Genomic DNA, 22,417 nt, shown 5'->3' with positions numbered 1-22,417 from the left:
AAATCCTGTAGCCGTCTGTGTTCACCAGAGCTCTACGATACCTCATATCAACAGAGACCGGACCAAACTATGTGTATACATGTGTGTGTGTAAACCATACGGTACAAACAATGAATAGACGCTGCCGTATTTACGTCTACGTGACGTTATTGAGTGCTGGTGGAGCTGCTACGATGTTAGCATAGCCTAGCACCGATCCATCAGAGCTCCATTGAGAAGACAAGTAGCCTACAAATCTGCATCATTAAGTAGTTATTTCGGAGTCCCTTTTTGTCGGCTTATTGCCGTTGAATCACAGCCAAATCAGTTTATTTAGTGTTCATACAGCTGTAGTAAACAGCGACAGCAACTTGTGGCTTGCACAGTGAATACAGCTCGATAAAATCCACGGAGCTCCTCTGGACAACATTATGAACCAGACATGACAGCGTTTAGTTTCCCGGGATATCTGTGACTTCCACAACACGTAGTAAGCAGAAATAGAAGTTATTTTTTTCATGGTTAATGGCGGACAGTCGAACGTCTTTCAGGGCGATAAGCCCCGCCCCCTCTCCAGCGCGTCCAGCGCAATTCACGTGAATGAACACTTGGTCCCCGGCGTTTTGACCGGTGGCGCGATGGACGCGAATATGCGGCGCGATGAATTCGGACGCGTTTGGTGTGAACGCAGCATTAGGGACTACAGTCGGGCTCTTTTGATGCCTTGAACACAACACAGGCAGAGCACATTTAACTTATGCAGCAGAAACACTCGCAGAGTAAGCAGAGAGAACATCATGGTTTCAGACTGACATTCATTTGGACTTTGTTTGGATGGAGGGAGACAGTTGTTGGTCTTGTCTTGAGGACTCTGTTCCCCTACTGTGGACCACACGCATGTTCAGCAGTTGTCTCCTCACCCCAGTGTTTGTTCAGTTCTTATCACTTGAGCTGTACTCTGTTGCTCCACCACGAGGCTCCTGTTAAATCTTCATACTGTTTTGAGAGCCAAAAATCCAAAGCTTCTCCAAGATGTTTACAATACTTGTCTTTGGACTCGGTGCTGATCTGGGTTGGGAAGTGAAGGTTCTTTTAACCCCAAGTGTGTGTTCTAGTGGGTGGTGGGAAACAAACATCTAATCCAGATGGCGTTGGGCTTCTTTGCATGCTTTGAAACATCCTGCACAGTCTGAGAGAGCGAGGTTATCTGTTCCACCACCTGTGTGAACTTGAAGGCTCCTGCCGTGATCCAGACTCCAGTGGCAATACCTGAACAATGGCTAGGTGCTGTTAGCTGGAACACCTCTACATGTGAAGCACAGACTGTTTTCTGCTGGTTGACAACCTTCTGGTGTTGAAAGTAGGTTGTGATTAGATACAGTTGAAGCAGAGAAGGTTGTCAAGGCACCACATCCAACACTCATGCATGTTCACCTTAAAGTTACAGAGCAGAGAAACCCGAGGCAGAGACGAGTGCCATATTGTAACACAGCCATTACATGTCTTCCTCATAGCCGTTGCATTGGGTCTGCACATTTATCACATCATTTTGGGATTGTTACAATCTGGTAGAATGACAATGAGGACTGTTGGCAATCCAGGATCCCAGGCCAGTTGAAGAAGACTACGGATGAATCAGTTTCGGGACCAAATGTAACATTTCAGTATTGCATGGTGCTCCATTGATTTGGATCATTTAGGATGCATATATATACAGCATACATAATTGGATGCATCTGTCTCTAAGGAGCTCATTCCCTGGAAAGGACACAAAGCTGTTAATGAATGTCACAGGAAGCTGTTTGCTCCATAGATTGTGCTGTACATAGACATCACTTCTCATGCTGTCTATCAGACATGCAGCCTCGCGAAGACTTCAACTGAAACAATGTGAACGGGAGATGAAGTAAACTCTGAGGCTCCATCACTCTCTAACAGGCTTATCTCTTCTCCTCTGAGTTTCTCTCCAGCTCACCAGCAGTTTCCCTTCATCTTTGAAAGTCCCTGTGTAACTGATATAGATTGATATGGAAGCTCTTCTGCTGAGCGATGTGAATTAGCCTCAGTCAAGCAGCGGCTCTATTCATTAACTTAAGCCTGGGCAACTCTAGAACAAAGTGCCTCACTTCTCTAAAGCGCCGCCACGTAATGCCTAATACGTCTTTATGTGCTATTAGAAAGGCCTTGAAATGCAGGCTGAAAAGTCTGACACCCCCCCCCCCCCCTCACTGAGTGCCGATTGTCATTTATTGAAAGCTGTAATAGGAAACAGCTCTGTTTGCCTTTAATAGCTCTTTGAAACATTAAAAGAGGAATTTATTCGGGTGCGTTTTAACTAATGAATCAGGTGGAGGCGTCCCACGCTTGCCTCTGTGGTGAAAGCCTTCCTAATTTACCCCAATAAATCTGTTACTCACTGTGTTGTGTGCGAGAGCAAGTGCCAAACGTCGGTTGTACTGATGGACCAAACACGCACAGTAACGTACACTACTACTGGTACAATGCTGATGTACCTCATAATAGTGAAAGCAGAATGGACACTGGAACTCAGATATAGACAGAAGCTGTGATTCACCCTGAGCTGAACTGTGAAGTGATCACCCGAGCTGAGAAATGACACATTCCCACAGGGAGCAGTCTGGAGGAGGAGGCTCTTCAGCTGCTCCAGGAGAGCCTCAGTGGGCGTGGGGGGGTCCAGAGGTAATAGTAACGACTGAGTCTTCCCTCCCAATTTGCACTGTATATCTTTCGGCTGCTCGACACTTAATTATTGTGCTTACTACACAATCAACAGAAATAGTGTTTTCATCATCCACCAGTTAGTATGAACTGCCTCCACCATTCTTCTGGCTTTTGCTGCAGTAAAGCAAAAGAAAGGAAGTGAGGAGATTATGTCCTGTGAGCTACCGTTCACTTTCACTCACAACACACAAGTAGAGCTGGCTGTGTGAGAACACGTCGCGTCACATTGATGTGTTCAGCCCGGTGCCATGAAAGTGCCTTTAACACTGTGCAGCATATCACGCCCTCTGACCTTTGACCCTCAGTTTGAATAAAAGGGAAAAACAATTCTGCATGTTACTCTAGATCAGGGATTCCCAAAGTGTGGTGCGCGCACCCCTGGGGGTGCGTGAGCTGCCTCTAGGGGGTGCGCGAGAGGAAAAATGTAATGGTGGTCTCATGGTGCAGTCCTGTCTCCTAAAAATGACGTTCCCCCAAAATTAAAATACATTCTCAATTACGTTTTACCACAAACGTATTTTCTCCCTGATTACGTTTGTGTTTGACGTATTACAAATACGTTTCTCATCAACATATCTTTGCTGTACTCTAGTCTTTATTATGTTTCTGTGATCTGCCTCGCCTCTACCCCGCCACCCACGAGTTGTTGACCCGCGGCCTGTTCCGAGGGCTGACAGACCTGACGATCGGGTGCCTCACGGCGGGGGTGGCTGCAGACCTCGCGTCCCGGCGCCAACGGGTGTGCGCCCGCCACTCGGAACCACAAAACCAAGTCCCGGATTTCACCCGGGGGACATTCTGGAGGTATTGTGACCGGGTGATGTGATTCGTTGCTGGGGAGGTATGAGCCGAGAGTGGCGGGGTGTTATGGAGGTATATATTACAACTCGGCGTTGTTCCCGTGCGTCGATGAGCACATTTCTGCCGGAGACAGGCAGCGTGTTGTGGTAGTATTCTGACCGCGTAATAGGGAGAAGGCGGTGGTGGAGAGGGAACAAGATGTTAAAGAGATGGTGGAATGTATGATTGGAGAGAGAGAAGTGAAAGAGTTGGACGTGATCCCGGTGTCCAACAACACTGTGTCTCCGCATCGATGCTTTGTCCGAAGACATCCTGGCTACATTAGTCGGTCGCGTGAAGAAGAGTGAGTTTCACTCTCTGCAAGTAGACGAGCCTACAGATGTGGCCAATCTGGCCAATCTTCTGGTGAACGTCCGTTAACTTTCAGAAGGCACGGTGCAGGACGAGTTTTTGTCTTTTTTATCTTGTAAACAAACGCCACGCGCGAGCAAACTGTTCTCTCATTAGTCCGATTTGTATGCGGCTATAAATAGGCTCTGTTGCTTATTTTTTAAGGTGTGTGTGAGGGGGGGGGGATTGTGGGTGCGTGAACCCGGTCGGGATGTAGAATGGGGTGCGTGGCCTAAAAAGTTTGGGAAACGTTGCTCTAGATAAACTAGATTACCACACACACACACACACACACTCACACACACACACACACACACACTCTCTCACACACACCCACACACACGTCACAGGCCCCTTTCTTGTTAAAGTGACACCAGGGATTTTCCGACCAATGGGGATTTGGTGGGACTGCTGTTGAACTAACTAAAGGCTACGTTTATGGGATGGCAGTGATAAATACAAATAATCATTTAGCTTCCTCTCTTCTCCTCCTTAACGGCCATCTTCTCCACCAATCAAACTGGAAGCCTGATATGTCCAACCCTGAGGGACAGCCTGGTCCTGTAGTCCCTCCAGTGTGTCCATCACTAGCCTCACTCAGCATGCTTTGGTTGTCTGGGCTGTTGCCAGCTTGCCCTCTCCTTTCCCTGTGCAGGAAGCAGCCAGTGTATGAGCACAGGCCTGCAAACAAATGAATCCACCTTAATTGCATTTCCTAATCCAGTTCTGATGTGGTTCCCCCACAGCACACAACTGTGGCTCTGTGAGTGTTTGCTTAGACTTGCTAGGACTTGCAGGAGCTGCGAGTCTTCAAGACGTTTACAATCCTCTCTGATGGAGAACACAGGAGTAGAGCAGCTCAAACGTCTACCTATAGTCTGAGCACTGAAGGTGTGTGCGTTCAGCTTCTTTCACTCTGTAACTCAATGAGACACATGATGTTTCACCTCATTAGTTCCATCTTAGTTCAGTTATCACATTTTAGTCAGATGAATATTGTTAGATTTAGTCTCTCACAAGAAAGACACTGAATGACATCAAACAGATGATACATAGTTACATATTGATATCATTATATCTTGCGTGCAGCGTAATGTCTCAGGGAGACATCGATTCAAATTTAGAAAGTGCACAATATATCGCCATTTCCTCCGGGACAGTGTTCGTGCAAGGCGTACACGATAAAACACAGATCGGCAGAGATCTTTTCCAGACGTGGTTTGTGTGTGAGTAATTGCAGAATTGTGGCAGTGTATGGTTGATTGCGTGCAGCGTAATGTCTCAGGGAGACATCGATTATTGTTTCAATGTCTGTTTTAAATCTCCTTTACTTTTGCCTTTATGCTTTTAATGGTTTCATGTGAAGCACTTTGAATTACCTTGTTGTTGAAATGTGCTATACAAATAAGCTTGCCTTGCCTATATGAAATAGTATCTAGATTAAGGTTTGCAGGGGAATCTGTCGAGTGGTAAGATCTTCTTGACCTTTACCAGGCCTCCTCTGTGGAAACAGCAATATGATTGTTATACTGATTAAGATTCATTCATATGAAGAACATGCGTACAATCTGCTGAAGTAACGAGAGCATTTATACCTTCAGCAGTGCTTCTGCTGCAGGCCAGCTTCAGATGAATTGCCCATAATGACCTGCAGTAGCCTGTGGGTTGGTCTCTTGACCTCTGATAGGTGCTGATGTTGTACATCTCTGCTGTGCTGTACTTGACAGTGACAGCTGGTGTTTGGGTAGTGATCTGGTACCAACGTTTACGCCATGGTCTGTGTGCAAGTGATGGGATCAACAGCAGGCAAAATGTAAAATACATATCATTGTACTGAATTATTATTTATTCAAATAATGGTGTCTGATACTAACCTGGCCCGTTGCCACCCATTGGTGCCTCTGTTTCTGATCATAATAATCCCTGCTATGTAATAACTGAGCTGTGGCTCTGAGCTCCTCATGCCCATGCTGCACCGCATCTGTCACAAGAATGTTTGGAGTATTTTGGTCAAAGTAAATACTATCTATATATGTAGTACATTTGCTCCTTGGTAGAACTTCTCACTAGCGACAGCTTCTGTGATGAATGAAGGAGTCAATCAATCAATATAACAAGTCAGTCCTTAACCTCAACACTGTTACTTTATATTAAAGCTGATTTGAGTGCAATTCAAATTGTAAGAGTCATGATTTAACTATATTGTCTATTTAGCTGTACTATAATATTTGAACATTACACTATCCACACTAGGAAGTGAAAGTGTTGCTGCCAAATGTAATTAGCTTCTGCTAATGAAGGTGTTCATTATGCCAACTGGCTGAAGCAGAAACTCGTGCTCTCTGTTGATGTTTCTCTGCTGCAGGCTGCTGTGTTCCTCAGGCTCCACCAAAGAGGAGGTTCTCCAGACAACCACGACTTACTACAGTGTGATGTCAAGTGGACAGTGATGTAGGCATCATTAAAAGAAGTCTTTTGTTTTCATTATTTCAGTAGAAAAGGTAAAGTACGCCACGATTACTCCGTACGAGCTCTAAGGGAAGAAGGGCTCGAGGCTGTACAGTATAACATGATGGGAACACTGCAGCCTGCTCATGTGTGCTGAAGCTTCATCACAGTCAACAGGAACTGGTGATATAGAACTACAGTATGAATAGTGGTGTTCTTGATGAACAGGAGTCAGTAGTGGTGTAGTCTGAGGTCTGCCCTCATGATGGCATTGCATCGCGCTCAAGCTAGAACAGGCACCGAGCTGGTGAGACGCTACGACAACATTCGCTAGAGCTAGCTTTATATAGAAAGCACTGGACTGCTGGTGACCGAGTAGAGCACGGACTGAAGATACACTTTCATCTGCAAGAAGACAAAGACACAGCTTCCCTGTCTGCTCAGTGTTTATTGTGAACATGTTTATGTGGATGACATTCTATGCTCCAATCAGTTACTGTTTACTGTGATGATGCTGCAACCTCTGGGTTTCCCCCATCATGTCATATAGCCTGTATATAACATGATATATTCCAAGGTATAATACATACATATGTATGTATATACATAAACACGCATATAGAACACAGTTACAGTAACATAGTTATCATTAAGGTTTGATGTAGTTAGTAGTATGTGCGCTGCAGGGTGGGCTGTACTGCGTTTGTGTGAGGTTTCGGAGGTCCCAATGCTTCGGCTGCTTCTTCAGCAGGTGCTTGTGGATGAAATGATGGATTACTCTCTCTTTGCTATCTCCATCCTCCTCCCAGTTCCCCCCCCCCCCTCTTCCTCCTGCTGCTGATGCTCCGTAGGGAAATGAATGGGCCTCCTGTTTGCTGCATCCGCATCTTACTCTGTCAAACCCCACCGTGCCTTTGGTGGGCATGTGTGTGCTCAGCGTGCACGTGCATCCATAGGATTGGTTCTGGGAGTGTGTGTGTGTGTGTGTGTGTTCAGGTCATTTAGTACTCTGCATGCAGGCTTGGAGCAGGCTGATAAGCTGTTTGCAAAAACTGGCAATTAAAAGTTGATCAGGCTGTCACTTCAAATGGAATGAAATGGAACCAGAAAGTAATTAAAATGACGGCATCAAAATGACAACAATTATATCTCTTAGCTTCCCATTACCGATTCACAGAGGAATTTAATTAGTTTAGGAGCTCCTGTAGTGACTCATACAGTAAACACACAATAACAGCACATTTAATATGGTGGCTGCTCGTCTCTGTTCACCATCAAACCTACAACCTGGGAGGCCAACGGATATGGACACTGGTGTTTAGCTGTCGAATCGTTAGTGTGATCTATGTGGGCCCAATTAGGGCGCTTTAAGTGGCTGGTGGACTGGTGGGATACTCCCAGTCCTCCCAGTTTGCCCATATGGCTGTAGGCAGTATATCTGCAGTGTTAATGAGCCTTTCAGCTTCCATCCCACTCAGCGTTGGCCCAAGATGGGATGATGGGCATCTTCTTATCTACACAGTTGGTTGTGCTTCCACTTTATAGGCGGCATACTAAGCTAACTCGCTCTGTCTGCTGCGTGCATCTCTTTCTGCAGAAGCACTCAATCTTCTCATATACAGCCACCGATCGCTCATCGCTCCAGTATCTTCATCGTCCACAAACTGTCCTGCCAGCTGGCTGTTAGAGATTGGTTCTGCCCCAGACTCCAACAGCTGCTCTCATTAAAAATTGTATTTAACTCCGCTGCTGAAAGGTTGACCACAGATGTGTATGGTCCTATAATAGCCAGCTGGGCTCTGCAGAGCTTTCGCTCCATGTTTTAAATGCTGGGGCCTCGCCATAAATGTGGGATGCTTTTGGCTGAATGCAGCCGGGATCATTCAGCTGCAATGATGTGGATTGATTTGCAGTTAAGCAGCAAGTTTTTTGTCATAACTGGTCCTTGTTGTAGACCAGGGGTCACTAATAGGCGGACCACGGTCCAGATCCGGACCCAGGACCTAAAACCGATAGATAATTCAGAATTATTACATTTTGACGGAGTGCTTCTATTTTAACCGGCGCAGCTTTTCCAGCATTTACGGCACTCGGTCAGCGGTGCAGAAAACGCACCGACCAATGCGTTGTGAATCACATCACCTGATGCAGCTCAGCCAATCAAATATGGGCATTCTGACAAGTTTCCTGACTCGAGTGAGATGTTCATACACCGTGACACACGAGGAGAGAGATCGCAGAGCAGGAACATTATTAAGTGAGTTAGAGCAGGGGTCCCCAACCTTTTTTGCGTCACGGACCGGTTTCGAAAATATTTCCACGGACCGGTGTTACGTCCCTACTGGTTTCTGAACCGACTGGTTCCTACAAATGTTGCTGGAGATCTATAAACCACATCTCATATTCATGACGCGGATTACAAAGTGAGCACTACATCACAGCCATGTATGAAGAAATACATTGAAGAAAATATATTAATGGAAAGATCGCAACAACCTGGATTCAAACTCTGTCGCGCAAAATAAACCCAAAGACGGTCGTGCTACGCGATCTGCCACTTACTCACAGTGATGTAGTGCTCATTTATACAATCATAATCCGCGTAATGAATATGAGATGTGGTTTATAGATCTCCAGCAATAGGTTTGTGAATGTTTGACGAATCTGGCGACATGACAGAAAACAGCTGCTGCGCCAGGAGCAGAAACCAGTAGGTTCAGAAACCAGTAGGGACGTAACACCGGCATTCACGGTGTGTCGGATGAACACGACGAAATAAAATAATACGACCGGCGTGAAAACAAATAAAAAATGCATAAAAAATACAACTCACCATGACGCTGAACGAGACGGTCCCATCTGGGGGTAATGGGAGACAATGACACCCGAAGTGTGTTGTGTATGTCCGGTCTACTCCGTCATTTTGTCTTGATTATAGTTACCGCAGAAAATCCAGCGTCACAGAGATAGGAGGTTGGAAATGGAAGCAATGTTTTGAGTGCTTTTGTGGCGATCTCTGATATTCAGCCTTGATTTTAATCCAAAACAGGCAGAGTTGTTGTCTCAAACATACTTTTAAGGCCGCCGTCATTTTCAAGCTCCAGCAGCTGATCTTCCTCTGGCACGGATCAGCTCGATTCACCTGGTTTGTTTACAAATGGGTCGCGGATCCATTCCTTGGCAGTTCGTGGGTCTTTTGTGGTTGGGAAGTAACGCTCAAACTCTTTTAAAAGCAAAGACAGGTGATCGTGCACCAGCTGGGAGAATCAAGGTCCAGGCTCAGTCTCTTCCAAAATCCCTGCTAATGTTTGAAACACGTCAAATATCCCTCTGTCCACTCGGCGGTAACGTATCACGTGACAAGCGTCTTGACATGTGTTAAGAGGGACAGGCGCATGTAATTGGGAGAGAATCCGTCATTTTTCAAAATAAAATATCTTTCCGACTCTGATAATCAATCAAATGAAAAAAAGTTATTTATTCTTTCTGTGCGACCCGGTAGCAAATGACCCGCGACCCGGTACCCGGGGGTTGGGGACCACTGAGTTAGAGAAGTCATTTCACAAGAGAAAAGTATTCAGAGAGTCTTGAACCAAGAATGGACAGACTCGCATAAGTGAATTCTTCCCACGGGCAGTTTAAAAGCAGTATGTCTCTTCTGAACAAACGTACCCACTCACATCTAAATGAAGTCACAGAAAATCAACCCAAGAGCCCAATATGATCAGAATCCTAACACGTTAGTTCACTGTCCAATGATGTTACCAGAGAGGATAGAGCTGAACAAGTGTTAATAACCACACATAAAGTCCTGCTCACTCATTTCTCTTGTCAGAAGATGAGAAAAATAAAATATTGTGTCTTTTTGATTGACATCACTTCACACCTGAATGAACTGAATTTAAAGCTGCAGGACAATTCAGTGAAATACATTTTTCTAAAATGAATTACTTTATTTTAAGATGCAGATTCAAAAGCTTTCTGTCAGTTCTTCTTTAATCCAGCTATTATTGTACTTGAAATGAGAAGAACATTTATTTATGTATTTATAATCCATCCAGTTAAATTTGAAAAGTGAGAATAATAATTGTTAAAATATAATTGATGTGTACTTTCTTTATTTGTTGACTACACAGAGACGTTGTTACTACTAGGCGTCTTGAATATAGATATGGCACTAAATAGTGCAAGTTAGATATTATAGGAATGTAATATCTCTGCACGAGGAGACTTTCTCAATCGGGACCTTTTGGAGATGTAATGTAATACCCTGCTGTAGAGGGATGTGATTGTAAGACAACACGAAGCTGCTGGAGTCGTATAGTTCAGAGCTGTATCTTGAGAGAAGAGAAAACAGCCTGTTGTCTCTGGATGCGTATTCTCTTCCTGTCAACTTAATGAACTTCCTGTCTATGTGAAGCACAAACAACTCCCTCAGGACTTACCATCAAGGTCCACTCCTCTCACACGGAACATAACCATCACAAGATTCATCTCATTCTCTCTAATAGAAACATTTAACCTCTGCCCATTGGTGATATGTTCGATCACATGTGATTACTGGTTACTGATTATTGAAGTGTGCATGATGGCAGCTTAAAGGAGCACGATATGACTTCTGCTGTATGACGATGTACACTCAGCGGACACTTTATGAGGCACACCGGTTCAATTGCTTGTTAACACAAATAGCTAATCAGCCAATCACATGGCAGCAGCTCAATGCCTTTAGGCCTCTAGACGTGGTGAAGACAACTTGCTGAAGTTCAAAGTGAGCATCAGAATGGGGAAGAAAGGGGATTTCAGTGACTTTGAACGTGTGGTTGCTGGTGCCAGACGGGCTGGTCTGAGTATTTCAAACTGCTGATCTACTGGGATTTTCACACACAACCATCTCTAGCGTTTACAGAGAATGGTCCGAAAAAGAGAAAATGTCCAGTGAGCGGCAGTTGTGTGGACCAAAATGCCTTGTTGATGTCAGAGGTCCGAGGACAATGGGCAGAGTGATTGGAGATGATAGAAATCCAACAGTAACTCAAATAACCACTCGTTACTACCACGCAGTGGTGTATAAAGTACCCAAAAGCCATACTTGAGTAAGAGTAAAGATACCTTACTGGAAAACTACTCCAGTAAAAAGTCACCTATTAGAATACTACTTGAGTAAAAGTCTTAAAGTATCTGATATTTATTGTACTTAAGTATCAAAAGTAATTTTCTGATATTAAATGTACTTAAGTATTGAAAGTAAAAGTACAAGTAAATGCTGTTAATAAAAAAGCAAAGGGTCAGAATTTTGAGAATGATGAAGTTTATTCCTTTAAGTGCTGTGGCACCATGACCAAGGACATGGAGCTGTGTTGAACATAATTGGGTTGGCTGTGATCCATCCAGGACCAACAATGTTCAACATAATATATTGTACATAAGTATACTTTTGCATCTACTATGAACTTATCATCATAATTCTCCGAAAAGCAATATGACACTATGAAGGAGTTGTAACAGTGGGTTTATAAGTCTGCTCATTAGACTAGAGCAGCGGTTCCCAAACTTTTTAGGCCGCGCACCCCCTTCTACATCCTGACCGGGTTCGCGCACCCCCCCCCCCCCTTAAAAAAAAAAAAAAAAAAAGAAGCAACAGAGCCTTTTAAGCCTTCATAGCCGCATAATAATCGGACCAATGAGAGAACAGTTTGCTCGCGCGTGGCATTTGTTTACAATATTTAGTCCGCTGTTAAATGTTGCAGTGTGAACACAAACCGAACAAAGGAGCAACTGCAACATTGTATCATATTAATCCCTGAATCAGAACAAAGCAAAGAACTGAAGGTGTGAAAACGCCCTGAAACACTGCAACAAAGTTTCAATAACTTTCAGTTACACAAGGCGTCACTTTTAAAGAGCAATACGGATCGCGAGGACACACGCACAGGCTCAGAGGCAGATTATCACATTTAATTTACAATTAATGACCGACTAATGAAGCCAGGATGTCTTCGGACAAAGCATCGATGCGGAGCGACACAGTGTTGTTGGACACCGGGATCATGCACAACTTTTTTGCTTCTTTCTCCCCAATCATACATTCCACCATCTCTCTGGCAGCTGGCAAGCTCACGTCTTCGGCGATTGTGTGCGGTAGCCCCTTTCTCGCTATTCTGTGACCAGATATGAAGCCCGTAGTGCGTCATTTATAGACCAACACATGAATGAGACTCCAGTTGTTTTTGGCTGTTTTGTAACTCCTCCAATTTCGATATAAAGAATGTAAGGGGCTTTTGACTTGCACTGGCATGCTTGGTATTCAGGTGGTGACGTAAATAAGAGCTTCAGACTGTCAGCCAGAACCTCACTGCACACCACGCACTGTGGCTTTGTGGAATCTGCGTTGCCAATCCAAGTGAAGCCCAGACACACATACTTTTCATCATATTTCCTCTTTTTTTCCCAGTCTGATGCTCACTCTCGTTTCCTCTTCTTTCACCTTGACTCCGCGATGGGCCGATGTGCTCCCGATTTGTCTGTGCTATCCCTTCCTCCTTTTCGGTCTCCTCCGTCTCATCTTCCTCTGACTCTGGCTCGATTTCTTCTCCCGGTCTCTCCCCAACGCACCTCTCCGTTCCCCTCGCCTCCGATTCCTCTCTCTCTCGCTGTCCCTCTCCTCTTTTACGACTGATAGCTTCAGATGTCCCACCTGACAGCTTTTAAATTAAAATTACATTTTTTTTTTATATTTAATATTATTACACCATCAGACCGCCATTACACTTTTCCTCTCGCGCACCCCCTAGAGGCAGCTCGCGCACCCCCAGGGGTGCGCGCACCCCACTTTGGGAATCCCTGGACTAGAGGATGTAGAGGCCAATGCATAATATTATGTTCATCAAAACATATCCACTTGATGCATCAGGTCAGTGTTTAGAGAAAGGACGCCTGCCTTGTAAACTCCTATGGCCTGATTTGAACACAATAGGCAAAGGTTTTGCTCAAGCCGAATCTGCAATTGGGCGACTGCTACCATCATAACTCCATCTGATCATGCACAACATGACTCAAATATCAAAATTTATCTTAAATATGAGGTTTAAAATGTAGCATTCTGGTGTATTCTGAGAAGAAAATTAAGTGAGAAGACATTTACTTTCAGCAAAAAACTAATATTATTCAGTCATTAATAGTCATGTATTTCAGCTCTATTATTAATAAAAATGAATAGAGACCGAGGTCTCATTTTCAAAAGTCTTGGTCAAATAAAAACAAAGACAGCAAGAGTAGCGAGAACCATCGCCTGTACAGAGAAAGTGATTAGTTTTCATTGAACCCTGTTACTGTACGGCTTCATATTAACTTCTACTCTTACTGTACATTTGTTAGAATTGTGGCCTATCTTATGTTTGCAATTAATATGCATTCAATCCAGTTAAATTATTTAAATTAACCCGCTGAAATGAAGGTACAGGCACCTTAACCCTCATTACTTCATGGTGCTTGAGAGCAGCGTGGGACTGTTGGGCCTGTTAGTCCACTGGCTGTGGTCGTCACAGTGAACAGTGTGATGAGGACACGTGAGCCCTTGTTGCTGTAGTTCATCTCCTTGGAGCAGAGGCTGCATTCATCATACCCTGAATATCAATGTGTTTAAAATACTGTGACAGCAGGAAGCTCTACTCACGTCTGTTTAGACCTCCACCTTTATCCAGGCCCAGCTCCGCCTTTATCCAGACCCAGCTCCGCCTTTATCCAGGCCCAGCTCCGCCTTTATCAAGGCCCAGCGCCGCCTTTACCCAGACCCAGCTCCGCCTTTACCCAGACCCAGCTCCGCCTTTATCCAGGCCCAGCTCCGCCTTTATCCAGGCCCAGCTCCGCCTTTATCCAGGCCCAGCTCCGCCTTTATCCAGGCCCAGCTCCGCCTTTATCCAGGCCCAGCTTCACCAAACCTGCTTGCTTGCAGTCTGTGTTCCACCACAGTCCCCGACGCTGGTCTCATGATTCATTTTCTTTCTAAAGATAGATTTGATTTTGTGGCGAGTAACGAAGGTTTCAGGGGAAATGTATCGGAGTAAAAGTATCAGTTTTCTTTGCAAAATGTAGTGAAGTAAAAGTAAGTCAACAGAAATATAAGTAGCAAAGTAAAGTACAGATATCCAAAAAAACGACTTAAGTACAGTAACGAAGTGTTTCTACTTCGTTACTGTACACCACTGCTACCACGGTATGCAGAATACCATCTCTGAACGCACAACATGTGGAACCTTGAAGCAGCCGAGACTACACCACCAGCAACAGAGACTACACCAGGTCAGCTAACAACAGGAAACTGAGGCCACAGGCTCACCAACATGTGACAATAGAAGATTGAAAAACGTTGCTGGTCTGATGAGTCTCCATTTCAGCTGCGACATTCAGATGGTAGGGTCAGAATGTGTCGTAAACAACATGAAAGCATGGATCCATCCTGCCTTGTATCAACGGTTCAGGCTGCTGGTGGTGGGGGGGGATATTTTCTTGGCACACTTTGGGCCTCTTCGTACCAATTGAGCATGGTTTAAACGCCATGATTACCGGAGTACTGTTGCTGACCGTGTCCATCCCTTTATCACCACAGTGGACCCATCTTCTGACGCTACCTCCAGCAGGATAGTGCACCATGTCACAAAGCTCAAATCATCTCAAACTGTTTCTTGAACATGACGATGAGTTCACTGTACTCCAATGGCCTCCACAGTCGCCACATCTCAATCCAACAGAGCACCTTTGGGATGTGGTGGAACAGGAGATTCTCATCATGGATGTGATGCGATCATGTCAATATGGAGCAAAATGTGTGAGGAATCTTTCCATCACCTTGTTGAATCTCTGCTACGAAGAATTCAGGCAGTTCTGAAGGCAAAAGGGGTCCAACCCGGTACTAGCAAGGTGTACCTAATAAAGTGGCCGGTGAGTGTATATAGATATATAGAGGAGTAATGTCTACCTGAGCTAAGAATGACGTCACTCTCCCTCTGTGTGTGTTGCTATCAGAGCTTATCTGTGCTTTGCTGACATAGCCGTACCGGCTGTGCATGCTTTAAGTGCACGTAAGTCAAATCAAATGATCTCAATCTCTGATGCTGCACCTCTTAAGAAGTTTGTTAAAGGTCGATCCAAATACCAGTTTTACAGGCATTCGATGTTTGCTGGTGTTTCCAAACCAATTGTCAATTATGTGTTGTTTTTCAAAACTAACAAAGGGATTTTCAAATAACGAGCCCCACTTCCCTGCACCACATAGTAGGAGCACCGTGGGCCACTGAAGAGCTGGACACCATCAGTGCACTTTTACCACCAGATCCTCTGCAGCTCTTGATGAGCAAGACTTTAGCTAAGCAGGGTTGGACCTCTATGTCAACATATAGGTCCATACCAGTGGCGGGCCGTCAGGGCCTGCAAGGCCTTCTCTGCTGGCCTAAACAGAATCACAAAGCTATTTATATTTAAAAAAAAATATATATATATCTATTTTACAATTTAATAACTTTTCTTAAATACACTACATGTATTGTAATTTATACAAATATTTTTCCCATTATCTTATGTTCTCATTGCACAGCTCCTGTCTTCCTCAGTTGCTCTGCTTCCAGTGCAGCTTGTTTTAAGTAGAGCTTTTATCCAATCAGATCTCACCTCTGTGTCTCTGGGTAGAACAGAGCCAGAGGCCTGCAGACTCTCACCTGCAGCCAGTGCAGATTAAAGTACATGGGGACGATATTGTTGATTGTCATAGTGTTCAACCAATCAGATCTTTAGTTTGACATGTTGGGCGTATTCTTTGACGTGTCAGCGGCCGCTAGCCGGCCTATAATGATGTCAGCATTACATGCCGCTCAGTGTTCATCTGTAGCTTTCCCGCTAGGTGAAGAGTGCGCTGTGATTGGTCAGTGGGCGAGCACGTGACTTTCGTGAAACGAAACTTAACAGCCAGCAGAGGCTGATGGGTAGTGAATCACATCACGTGATGCAGTTCAGCCAATCAAAATGCATTCTGACTGAGTTGAGCTACACCATGACAGAGAGTGCTGAGAGGAGGAAAGACACTGCAGAGCAGTACGTTCAACATTCATGTTGTGAAAGTAAAATCCTATGATAATGTCTTTGGGTCGCGGCTTGTCATTAAGGAATGACGGTGGATCCCACAGCCAGACCAGCTGAGAACATTATATTTTCCTGAATTTAGGTTTTTGCATTCTCTAAATGCTCGAGCGTTATTCAAACGACTCGTACCGAACGGTTTAATACGAAGACGTACATAGTTACAGCCTTAAAAATGAGCTGTGGCGCCACAATGTGGTTATAAGGTGGTATTTCAGCTGCAGGACCAGCAGTGAAGGCCCAGGTATGAAATGCACGGCCCGCCACTGGTCCATACACAGTATAGCATCATGCCCATTGCAGGACGGGAACTACCTCCCCACAACACTGACATCACACCCTCTAGACACATTTTGGCAGGCACAGCTGGATCTCCAATTGGAGGATATGTGTGCATACATTACCATAAGAATGAAGCCGGAGAGGTTTTAAGGAGAGAATAAAAAAGCACTGAAGATTTCCAAAGATCATTAAATGATGGCAACTTTCTATTTACAACATGTATGCTTTACCCCAAGGTGAATACTGGGGCAGGCATACATTTACATGAATTAGCATGTTTCAGGGGGGTGGGGACACTGGCTTTTCCTTACAAACAGACAAAGTCGATAAATCAAAATGAGGGCCAGCCGCTCAAGTGATTGTTGTGCCTCTCTGGTCACAGGAATGAGTGTGCAGAAGCCTCGCAAAATAGGCTGGAGCTCAGTGGTCCATAATTCAGAAATGAATATTTATAAGTAGGAGCTCAGTGGAGTTGGCCTTGGGGGAAATAATTGCGTAGAATGGAGGAGACTGGAATCACATCCGTGTTCAGACAGAGTAGAAGAAGCCGTGCAGTCATTATGAAGAGAGTGCGCTTCAGTGACATCATACTGTAGCGGAGCTGGTTCAGTCGGGTTCCGGGTAGAGTGCACTGTGTTCCCTCTGCAAGCAGCTGATTTCTGCTCCAAATACGTCCGTTAAGTAAATGAGCCGTCTATTGATAATTACATGGCATTAATCACACATAAATAGAAATCAGGACTCTGGGCTAACTCTCTCTGCTCGGAGCTTACAGAATGTTTTAGGAGGAGCAGCGAGTCTCAAATCAACAGGATCTGATGAGAAGCAGGACCCATGTAACTATCTGCACGACTCTTTCTGTGTACAGGGTCATTCTGAGACTGCTGACATTTCTCTTCTGAATCACAGACAGGATATAAGAAGTGGACGTAGTCACCATGACGTCACCCATTGGTTTGTAGACTGGTTTTGAAGCCTCGAGTGTTTACAATCTTTACTGAGGTAATAAATCAAGAGAGAAGTAGAGTCATTTTCTCATAGACTTCTATACAACCAGAGGAGTCGCCCCCTGGTGGACACTAGAGAGAATGCAGCTTTAACACACTTCCACTACTGGCTTCACTTGGTTCTTGGACAGCAGATGAGTCCCTGTACAGGTCCCGTTACTATTGTTGCTCTCAGCTAACACAAATGTGTGTCCAACCCTTCTGTCCTTCTTAGTGATCAACCTTTGTCAAGGTCCAGACATAGAACTGGCACAGTTACAAGGTCTCTAAAAGTGGTGGCAAAATGCAACCCAAATCTACCAGTGGCATAAGCAATGGTGTGATCATTTAAAAAACATGAGCTGTTTGAATTTGCATCTGTTCAGATGATATTTGGACAGAACTGGAGCGCTTTGTGTGGCTGTAATCTATTTTGCATTAGCCAGTGGAGCTGTTGTCTCAGCAGGGATATCACATGCACATGTAGCCAACTTCTTGTGACTATGCACACATTGTGAGTTTGACTCTTCTTTCTGTAAATCAGTTGAATTGCTGGCAGTGGGTATTGCTGTTAATCAGCAGTCAAAACAGCCAGACTACCACAGTGTAAAGATCAGTGGGTGTTCCAAGCTGCTCATCAGAAGCCCTCCGGCCCACACGGCACCTAGCTGCAATCACAGCCGCCCTGCACTCCTTCCAGCTTAAGTGGACTCTAATAAAGTTGCTCTTTGGTGCATTAATAACCTCTTTCCCCTGCTGGGCTGTGGGGCCAGCCTCTGAACAGCACCCCGCATATCCTCGGCTGACATGCACTCTTTAATTATTTCTTTCTATGAGTGTTGGAGCGAAACGAGGGGAAGGGGAAAGTGATGACATACTAATGAATCCTTGAATAAATAATACTGCTGTCTAAGCTAAAGGCATCTGCAGCTAGCTTCACTGGGAGAGATGTGGAAGTGCAGAAAGGCTACACTGATGGAGAAAACATCCAAACCAGATCTGGAGGTAGAGAACACAGCTGGAACTACAGTGACCTCTAGTGTATGAGATTCTACCGGCCGCTAGTTCTCCACAGGAGGAATCAAAGATACCCTTCCACCGCTTTGTGTTTCCTGCTTGTGTGTCGCTCTGCCTCACACCGTCACAGGCCTCCACTGTAGCAGAGCACCTCCAGAGGGAACGGGTGGTGTTCATCAATGTCCTCCGGTTGGTCTGATTGAACAGCAAAGGGTACGCGTCGATAGGAAATGACAAATATTTAAAGAGAGAAAGTCACATCCATATCTTCTCATTAGAGGAATTGATGAAAGCACATATTGATTCAAAGTTTATATCTCAGAAATATAACAAATCAGCTCCTTATGTTGTTACTGTTGAACCTGAAGTGTTGTTGAATCACTTCACACAGTTTGCACTCATCTATGCTTCCGCAAACGCAAACAGGAGATCACATGTTTGGGATCCATGTGTGCAGTATGCTTGAGAAGAGAGAAAATACGGATGATAGAATCACAAATACAATAATACAGCTGAAGGTTTTAGGATCCACTTTCACTGCAAACAATCCCTTTTAGAAGGTGGTTATTGGAGGGACACCAGCGGCTTGTTTGCCTCTGAGAACAATGTTTCTCTGGGAGCTGCATGCTGTGAGCAGGGAACACTACGCTCCTTCTGCTTGATCTTCTCTCTGCTTCAACACAAATGAACCTGAAGGAAGGAGTCCCAGCTAATGTCCATTCAATATTATCTCAACGAGTTGTTTTGAACCTTACCCATAATTCACCTGTGCAGTAGCTGTATGTTTTCACCCTCGTGTGTGTGTGGGGGGGGGGCACTGTCCTTCACAGTGGCCATCTCGCTCCTTATCAGAGGCAGTGTGAGATTGAGGGCCATCAGCCCCACTCTGTTGCCATAGTGAAGGCAGGCAGCAGGCAGCCTGACTGACAGCTGATCCTCCACACACACTTCCTTCCTCCATGCCTCCTGCTGCTCCTCTGTGCAGTCACTTCATACATGGTCACACACTCTGTAAGTGATGCCTGGCTGTGTACATGTCAGCACAGCTGGTAGAAGAGTCTGCAGTGTGCTTCTGTCTCCAGTGGGCAGCTCAGTACTGGTGACATTACCCCGTAGTTCAAAGAGGGCTGCACACACTATTCAATTAGTACTTAGTAATTAGTACAATTAGCAGGAATCAAGCACAACATGAAGGTGAATGCACGTTGTCGGAAATCGATGAATGATGGTGATTAATAATCGCGATATTAATATTGATCATTTCTCTGTAATCGTGCAGCCCTAGTTCACAGCACACAGCAATTTTGATAATCAATTCAATGTTTTATTTTCTCAATTGCGGTATGTGAACACATCATTCAAAGTTGGCCCCTCCTCCCCGGCTCTGCGACGGCAGAAGCCGGGGAGGAGGGACTTCCTCCTACTTCTACAAACTACTTCCTCCCCTGCGTCTGGCGTCACCCCAGGGCCAGCAACACCCCTGTCTGCCGTTGGGGTGTTTCTACATAAGCTTTGTATTTTGGCCTATCTTAGCGTTATTTTGGGGCCGTGTCTGTATTTTTTGTATTCCTCTCTTGGAGGCGTATATGTATTGTTTTATGTTCTTCATTACTCTGTTCTACCTTTATTTAGATGTGCCCTGTAAACGTATATCACAAATACAGCTTGATTACTACATGATATCCATTCCAGGGTTTTGTATGATGAGTACATTGCAATGATGCGTTTACTCTTCTTCATCCTTTGTTCGCTCAGATCGCCCAGCTGGTGTTCAAGGGGATGAAGCGTCTGAACAGGATCCAGTCCCTGGTCTTTGAGACGGCCTACAACACCAACGAGAACCTTCTCATCTGCGCTCCAACTGGCGCCGGCAAGACCAACATCGCCATGCTGGCGGTCCTTCACGAGATCCACCAGCACCTGCAGCCCGGGGGCGTCATCAAGAAGGATGAATTCAAGGTCTGACGCTGACACAGACCAGCACACAATCTAGGGACACCATACAACACCGCTCGTTCTACCACCTCTAGTGTTCCTACATGTGAGGAGGTACTTCTGAGACGTCTGATGTACAGAGTCAGAGAACAGCATCATAGAGACTTTAACCAGCCCAGGAAGAGCTGCGAGCAGGCCAGATAGCCTACATACCTCCACAATTACATCTTACTGTTTGTGACCGGTACCCGGGCGGTCAAAGATATTGTGCTGGTGATGGGTTTCCTTAGGATTGTATGGCTTTAGTTACTGCTTATTTCCATCAATACCTATCGATACTCTGTGACTCTATCGAGGCACACCAATCCTCAATGTGCCCTTCTTTCTCTTTCTTTTCTTTCTTCAAAGAGATCATGGCATACTGTTAACTGATGAGCTATTTACTGTGTTCCATGTAAACCGACCAGCCTTCTCCTCCAGATGGAGGCTCACGTGTTGACGTAGTCATGCGACGCTATAGGATGAATCATCATCAGTAAGAAACTAGTTCGTTTTATCTTCAGGCAAACTGAGAACACCAAACGCTCAACAAATGAATGAAGCTCAAATGACGACTGCTGAAGGAGTTTGTCGGTGTTGCAGTTCTGGCCAATCAGGATCCTGCACCAATTTAAGACTGCTTCTCGGTACTCATCCCTAGTTTGAATAAATGACATGACAACATGCCGGTCAGCACCGAGTTATGAACGAGACCTGAAGTTTTGTGTCTATTTGAAGGAGACTGTGCAGGAGTATGGAGCCAAATCCAGCTCAATAGTTTTCTTCATTTGAAAAGAAACTGAACCTGAAAGTTGAAGTTATGGTCTTGAACATTGAGAAATACAGCAATGTATTCAAAATTAAAAAAATAAGTGAATGAAAAGTCTGGGTTGAATATCATTTTGATTCAGTTCTGGAATTGTTTTGAATATATATTTTTTTCATTTTTCACTTTCATATATATTTTGATATTTGAGTTCTTATATTTTTCAGTTTCAGAGTTTAGATGTTCAGTTTCAAATCGTTTTTTGTCAAATTGGTTTTTTTCAGTTCAGACTTTTGTCCCTGATCTGGCGTGGGGGGCGTGGCATCAACTGAGAGGGGCGTGTCATCATGAGTGACAGCATAACAAAGAAGGCTGAGGACCGTCCTCAACCACGTTGCCTTCAGGTAACATAGGCACCGCGAGAATTATGATTCAACATTTTCTATACACCATATTCACGTGAATGCAGTGGGGGGAAACTGAGCTCAGTGCGCCCCAACCGCGTCACCAGGGCGGGGATCGGCTCAAGTGAAAGACGTCATGGGTCTGCAGCGTTGGTTGCCGACAGAGGTTGAAGCAAACCCCGTGGCGCAATGAAAGTGAGGGCCAGCGCGCCGGGTGAGGTGGGATATAAGAACTCAAATATCAAAATACAAATGAAAGTGAAAAATGAAAAACAAATGTATGTTGAATGTATTCAAAAAAATTCCAGAACTGAATCAAAATTATATTCAAATCCAAACAACTTTTTATTCACTTATTTTATTTTGAATACATTGCTGTATTTTTCAATGTTCAGGACCATAACTTGAACTTTCAGGTTCTCATTTATTTTTCAAATGATGAAAACTATTGACCTGGATTTGGCTCCATAGAGGAGCACCACACACGTTCAGTGAGA

General features: G+C 44.7%; 1 protein-coding gene across 2 annotated transcripts in view; it reads left to right on the top strand.

Moving 5' to 3' along the window:
* The window catches only part of ascc3 (activating signal cointegrator 1 complex subunit 3), a 246,923-nt gene that overhangs the window by 71,902 nt on the left and 152,604 nt on the right, over nucleotides 1–22,417 (top strand). For both annotated transcript variants that reach the window (XM_079276288.1, XM_079276289.1), the window contains exon 9: nucleotides 20,532–20,735. In XM_079276288.1, coding sequence (XP_079132414.1) covers nucleotides 20,532–20,735 — 204 coding nt within the window. The remainder of the gene's footprint in view (nucleotides 1–20,531; nucleotides 20,736–22,417) is intronic.

The sequence above is a fragment of the Melanostigma gelatinosum genome (assembly GCF_949748355.1).
Source record: "Melanostigma gelatinosum genome assembly, chromosome: 9".
Lineage (NCBI taxonomy): Eukaryota > Metazoa > Chordata > Actinopteri > Perciformes > Zoarcidae > Melanostigma > Melanostigma gelatinosum.
The sequence above is the reverse complement of the archived record's forward strand: the minus strand, read 5'-3'. Positions and strand labels throughout refer to the sequence as shown.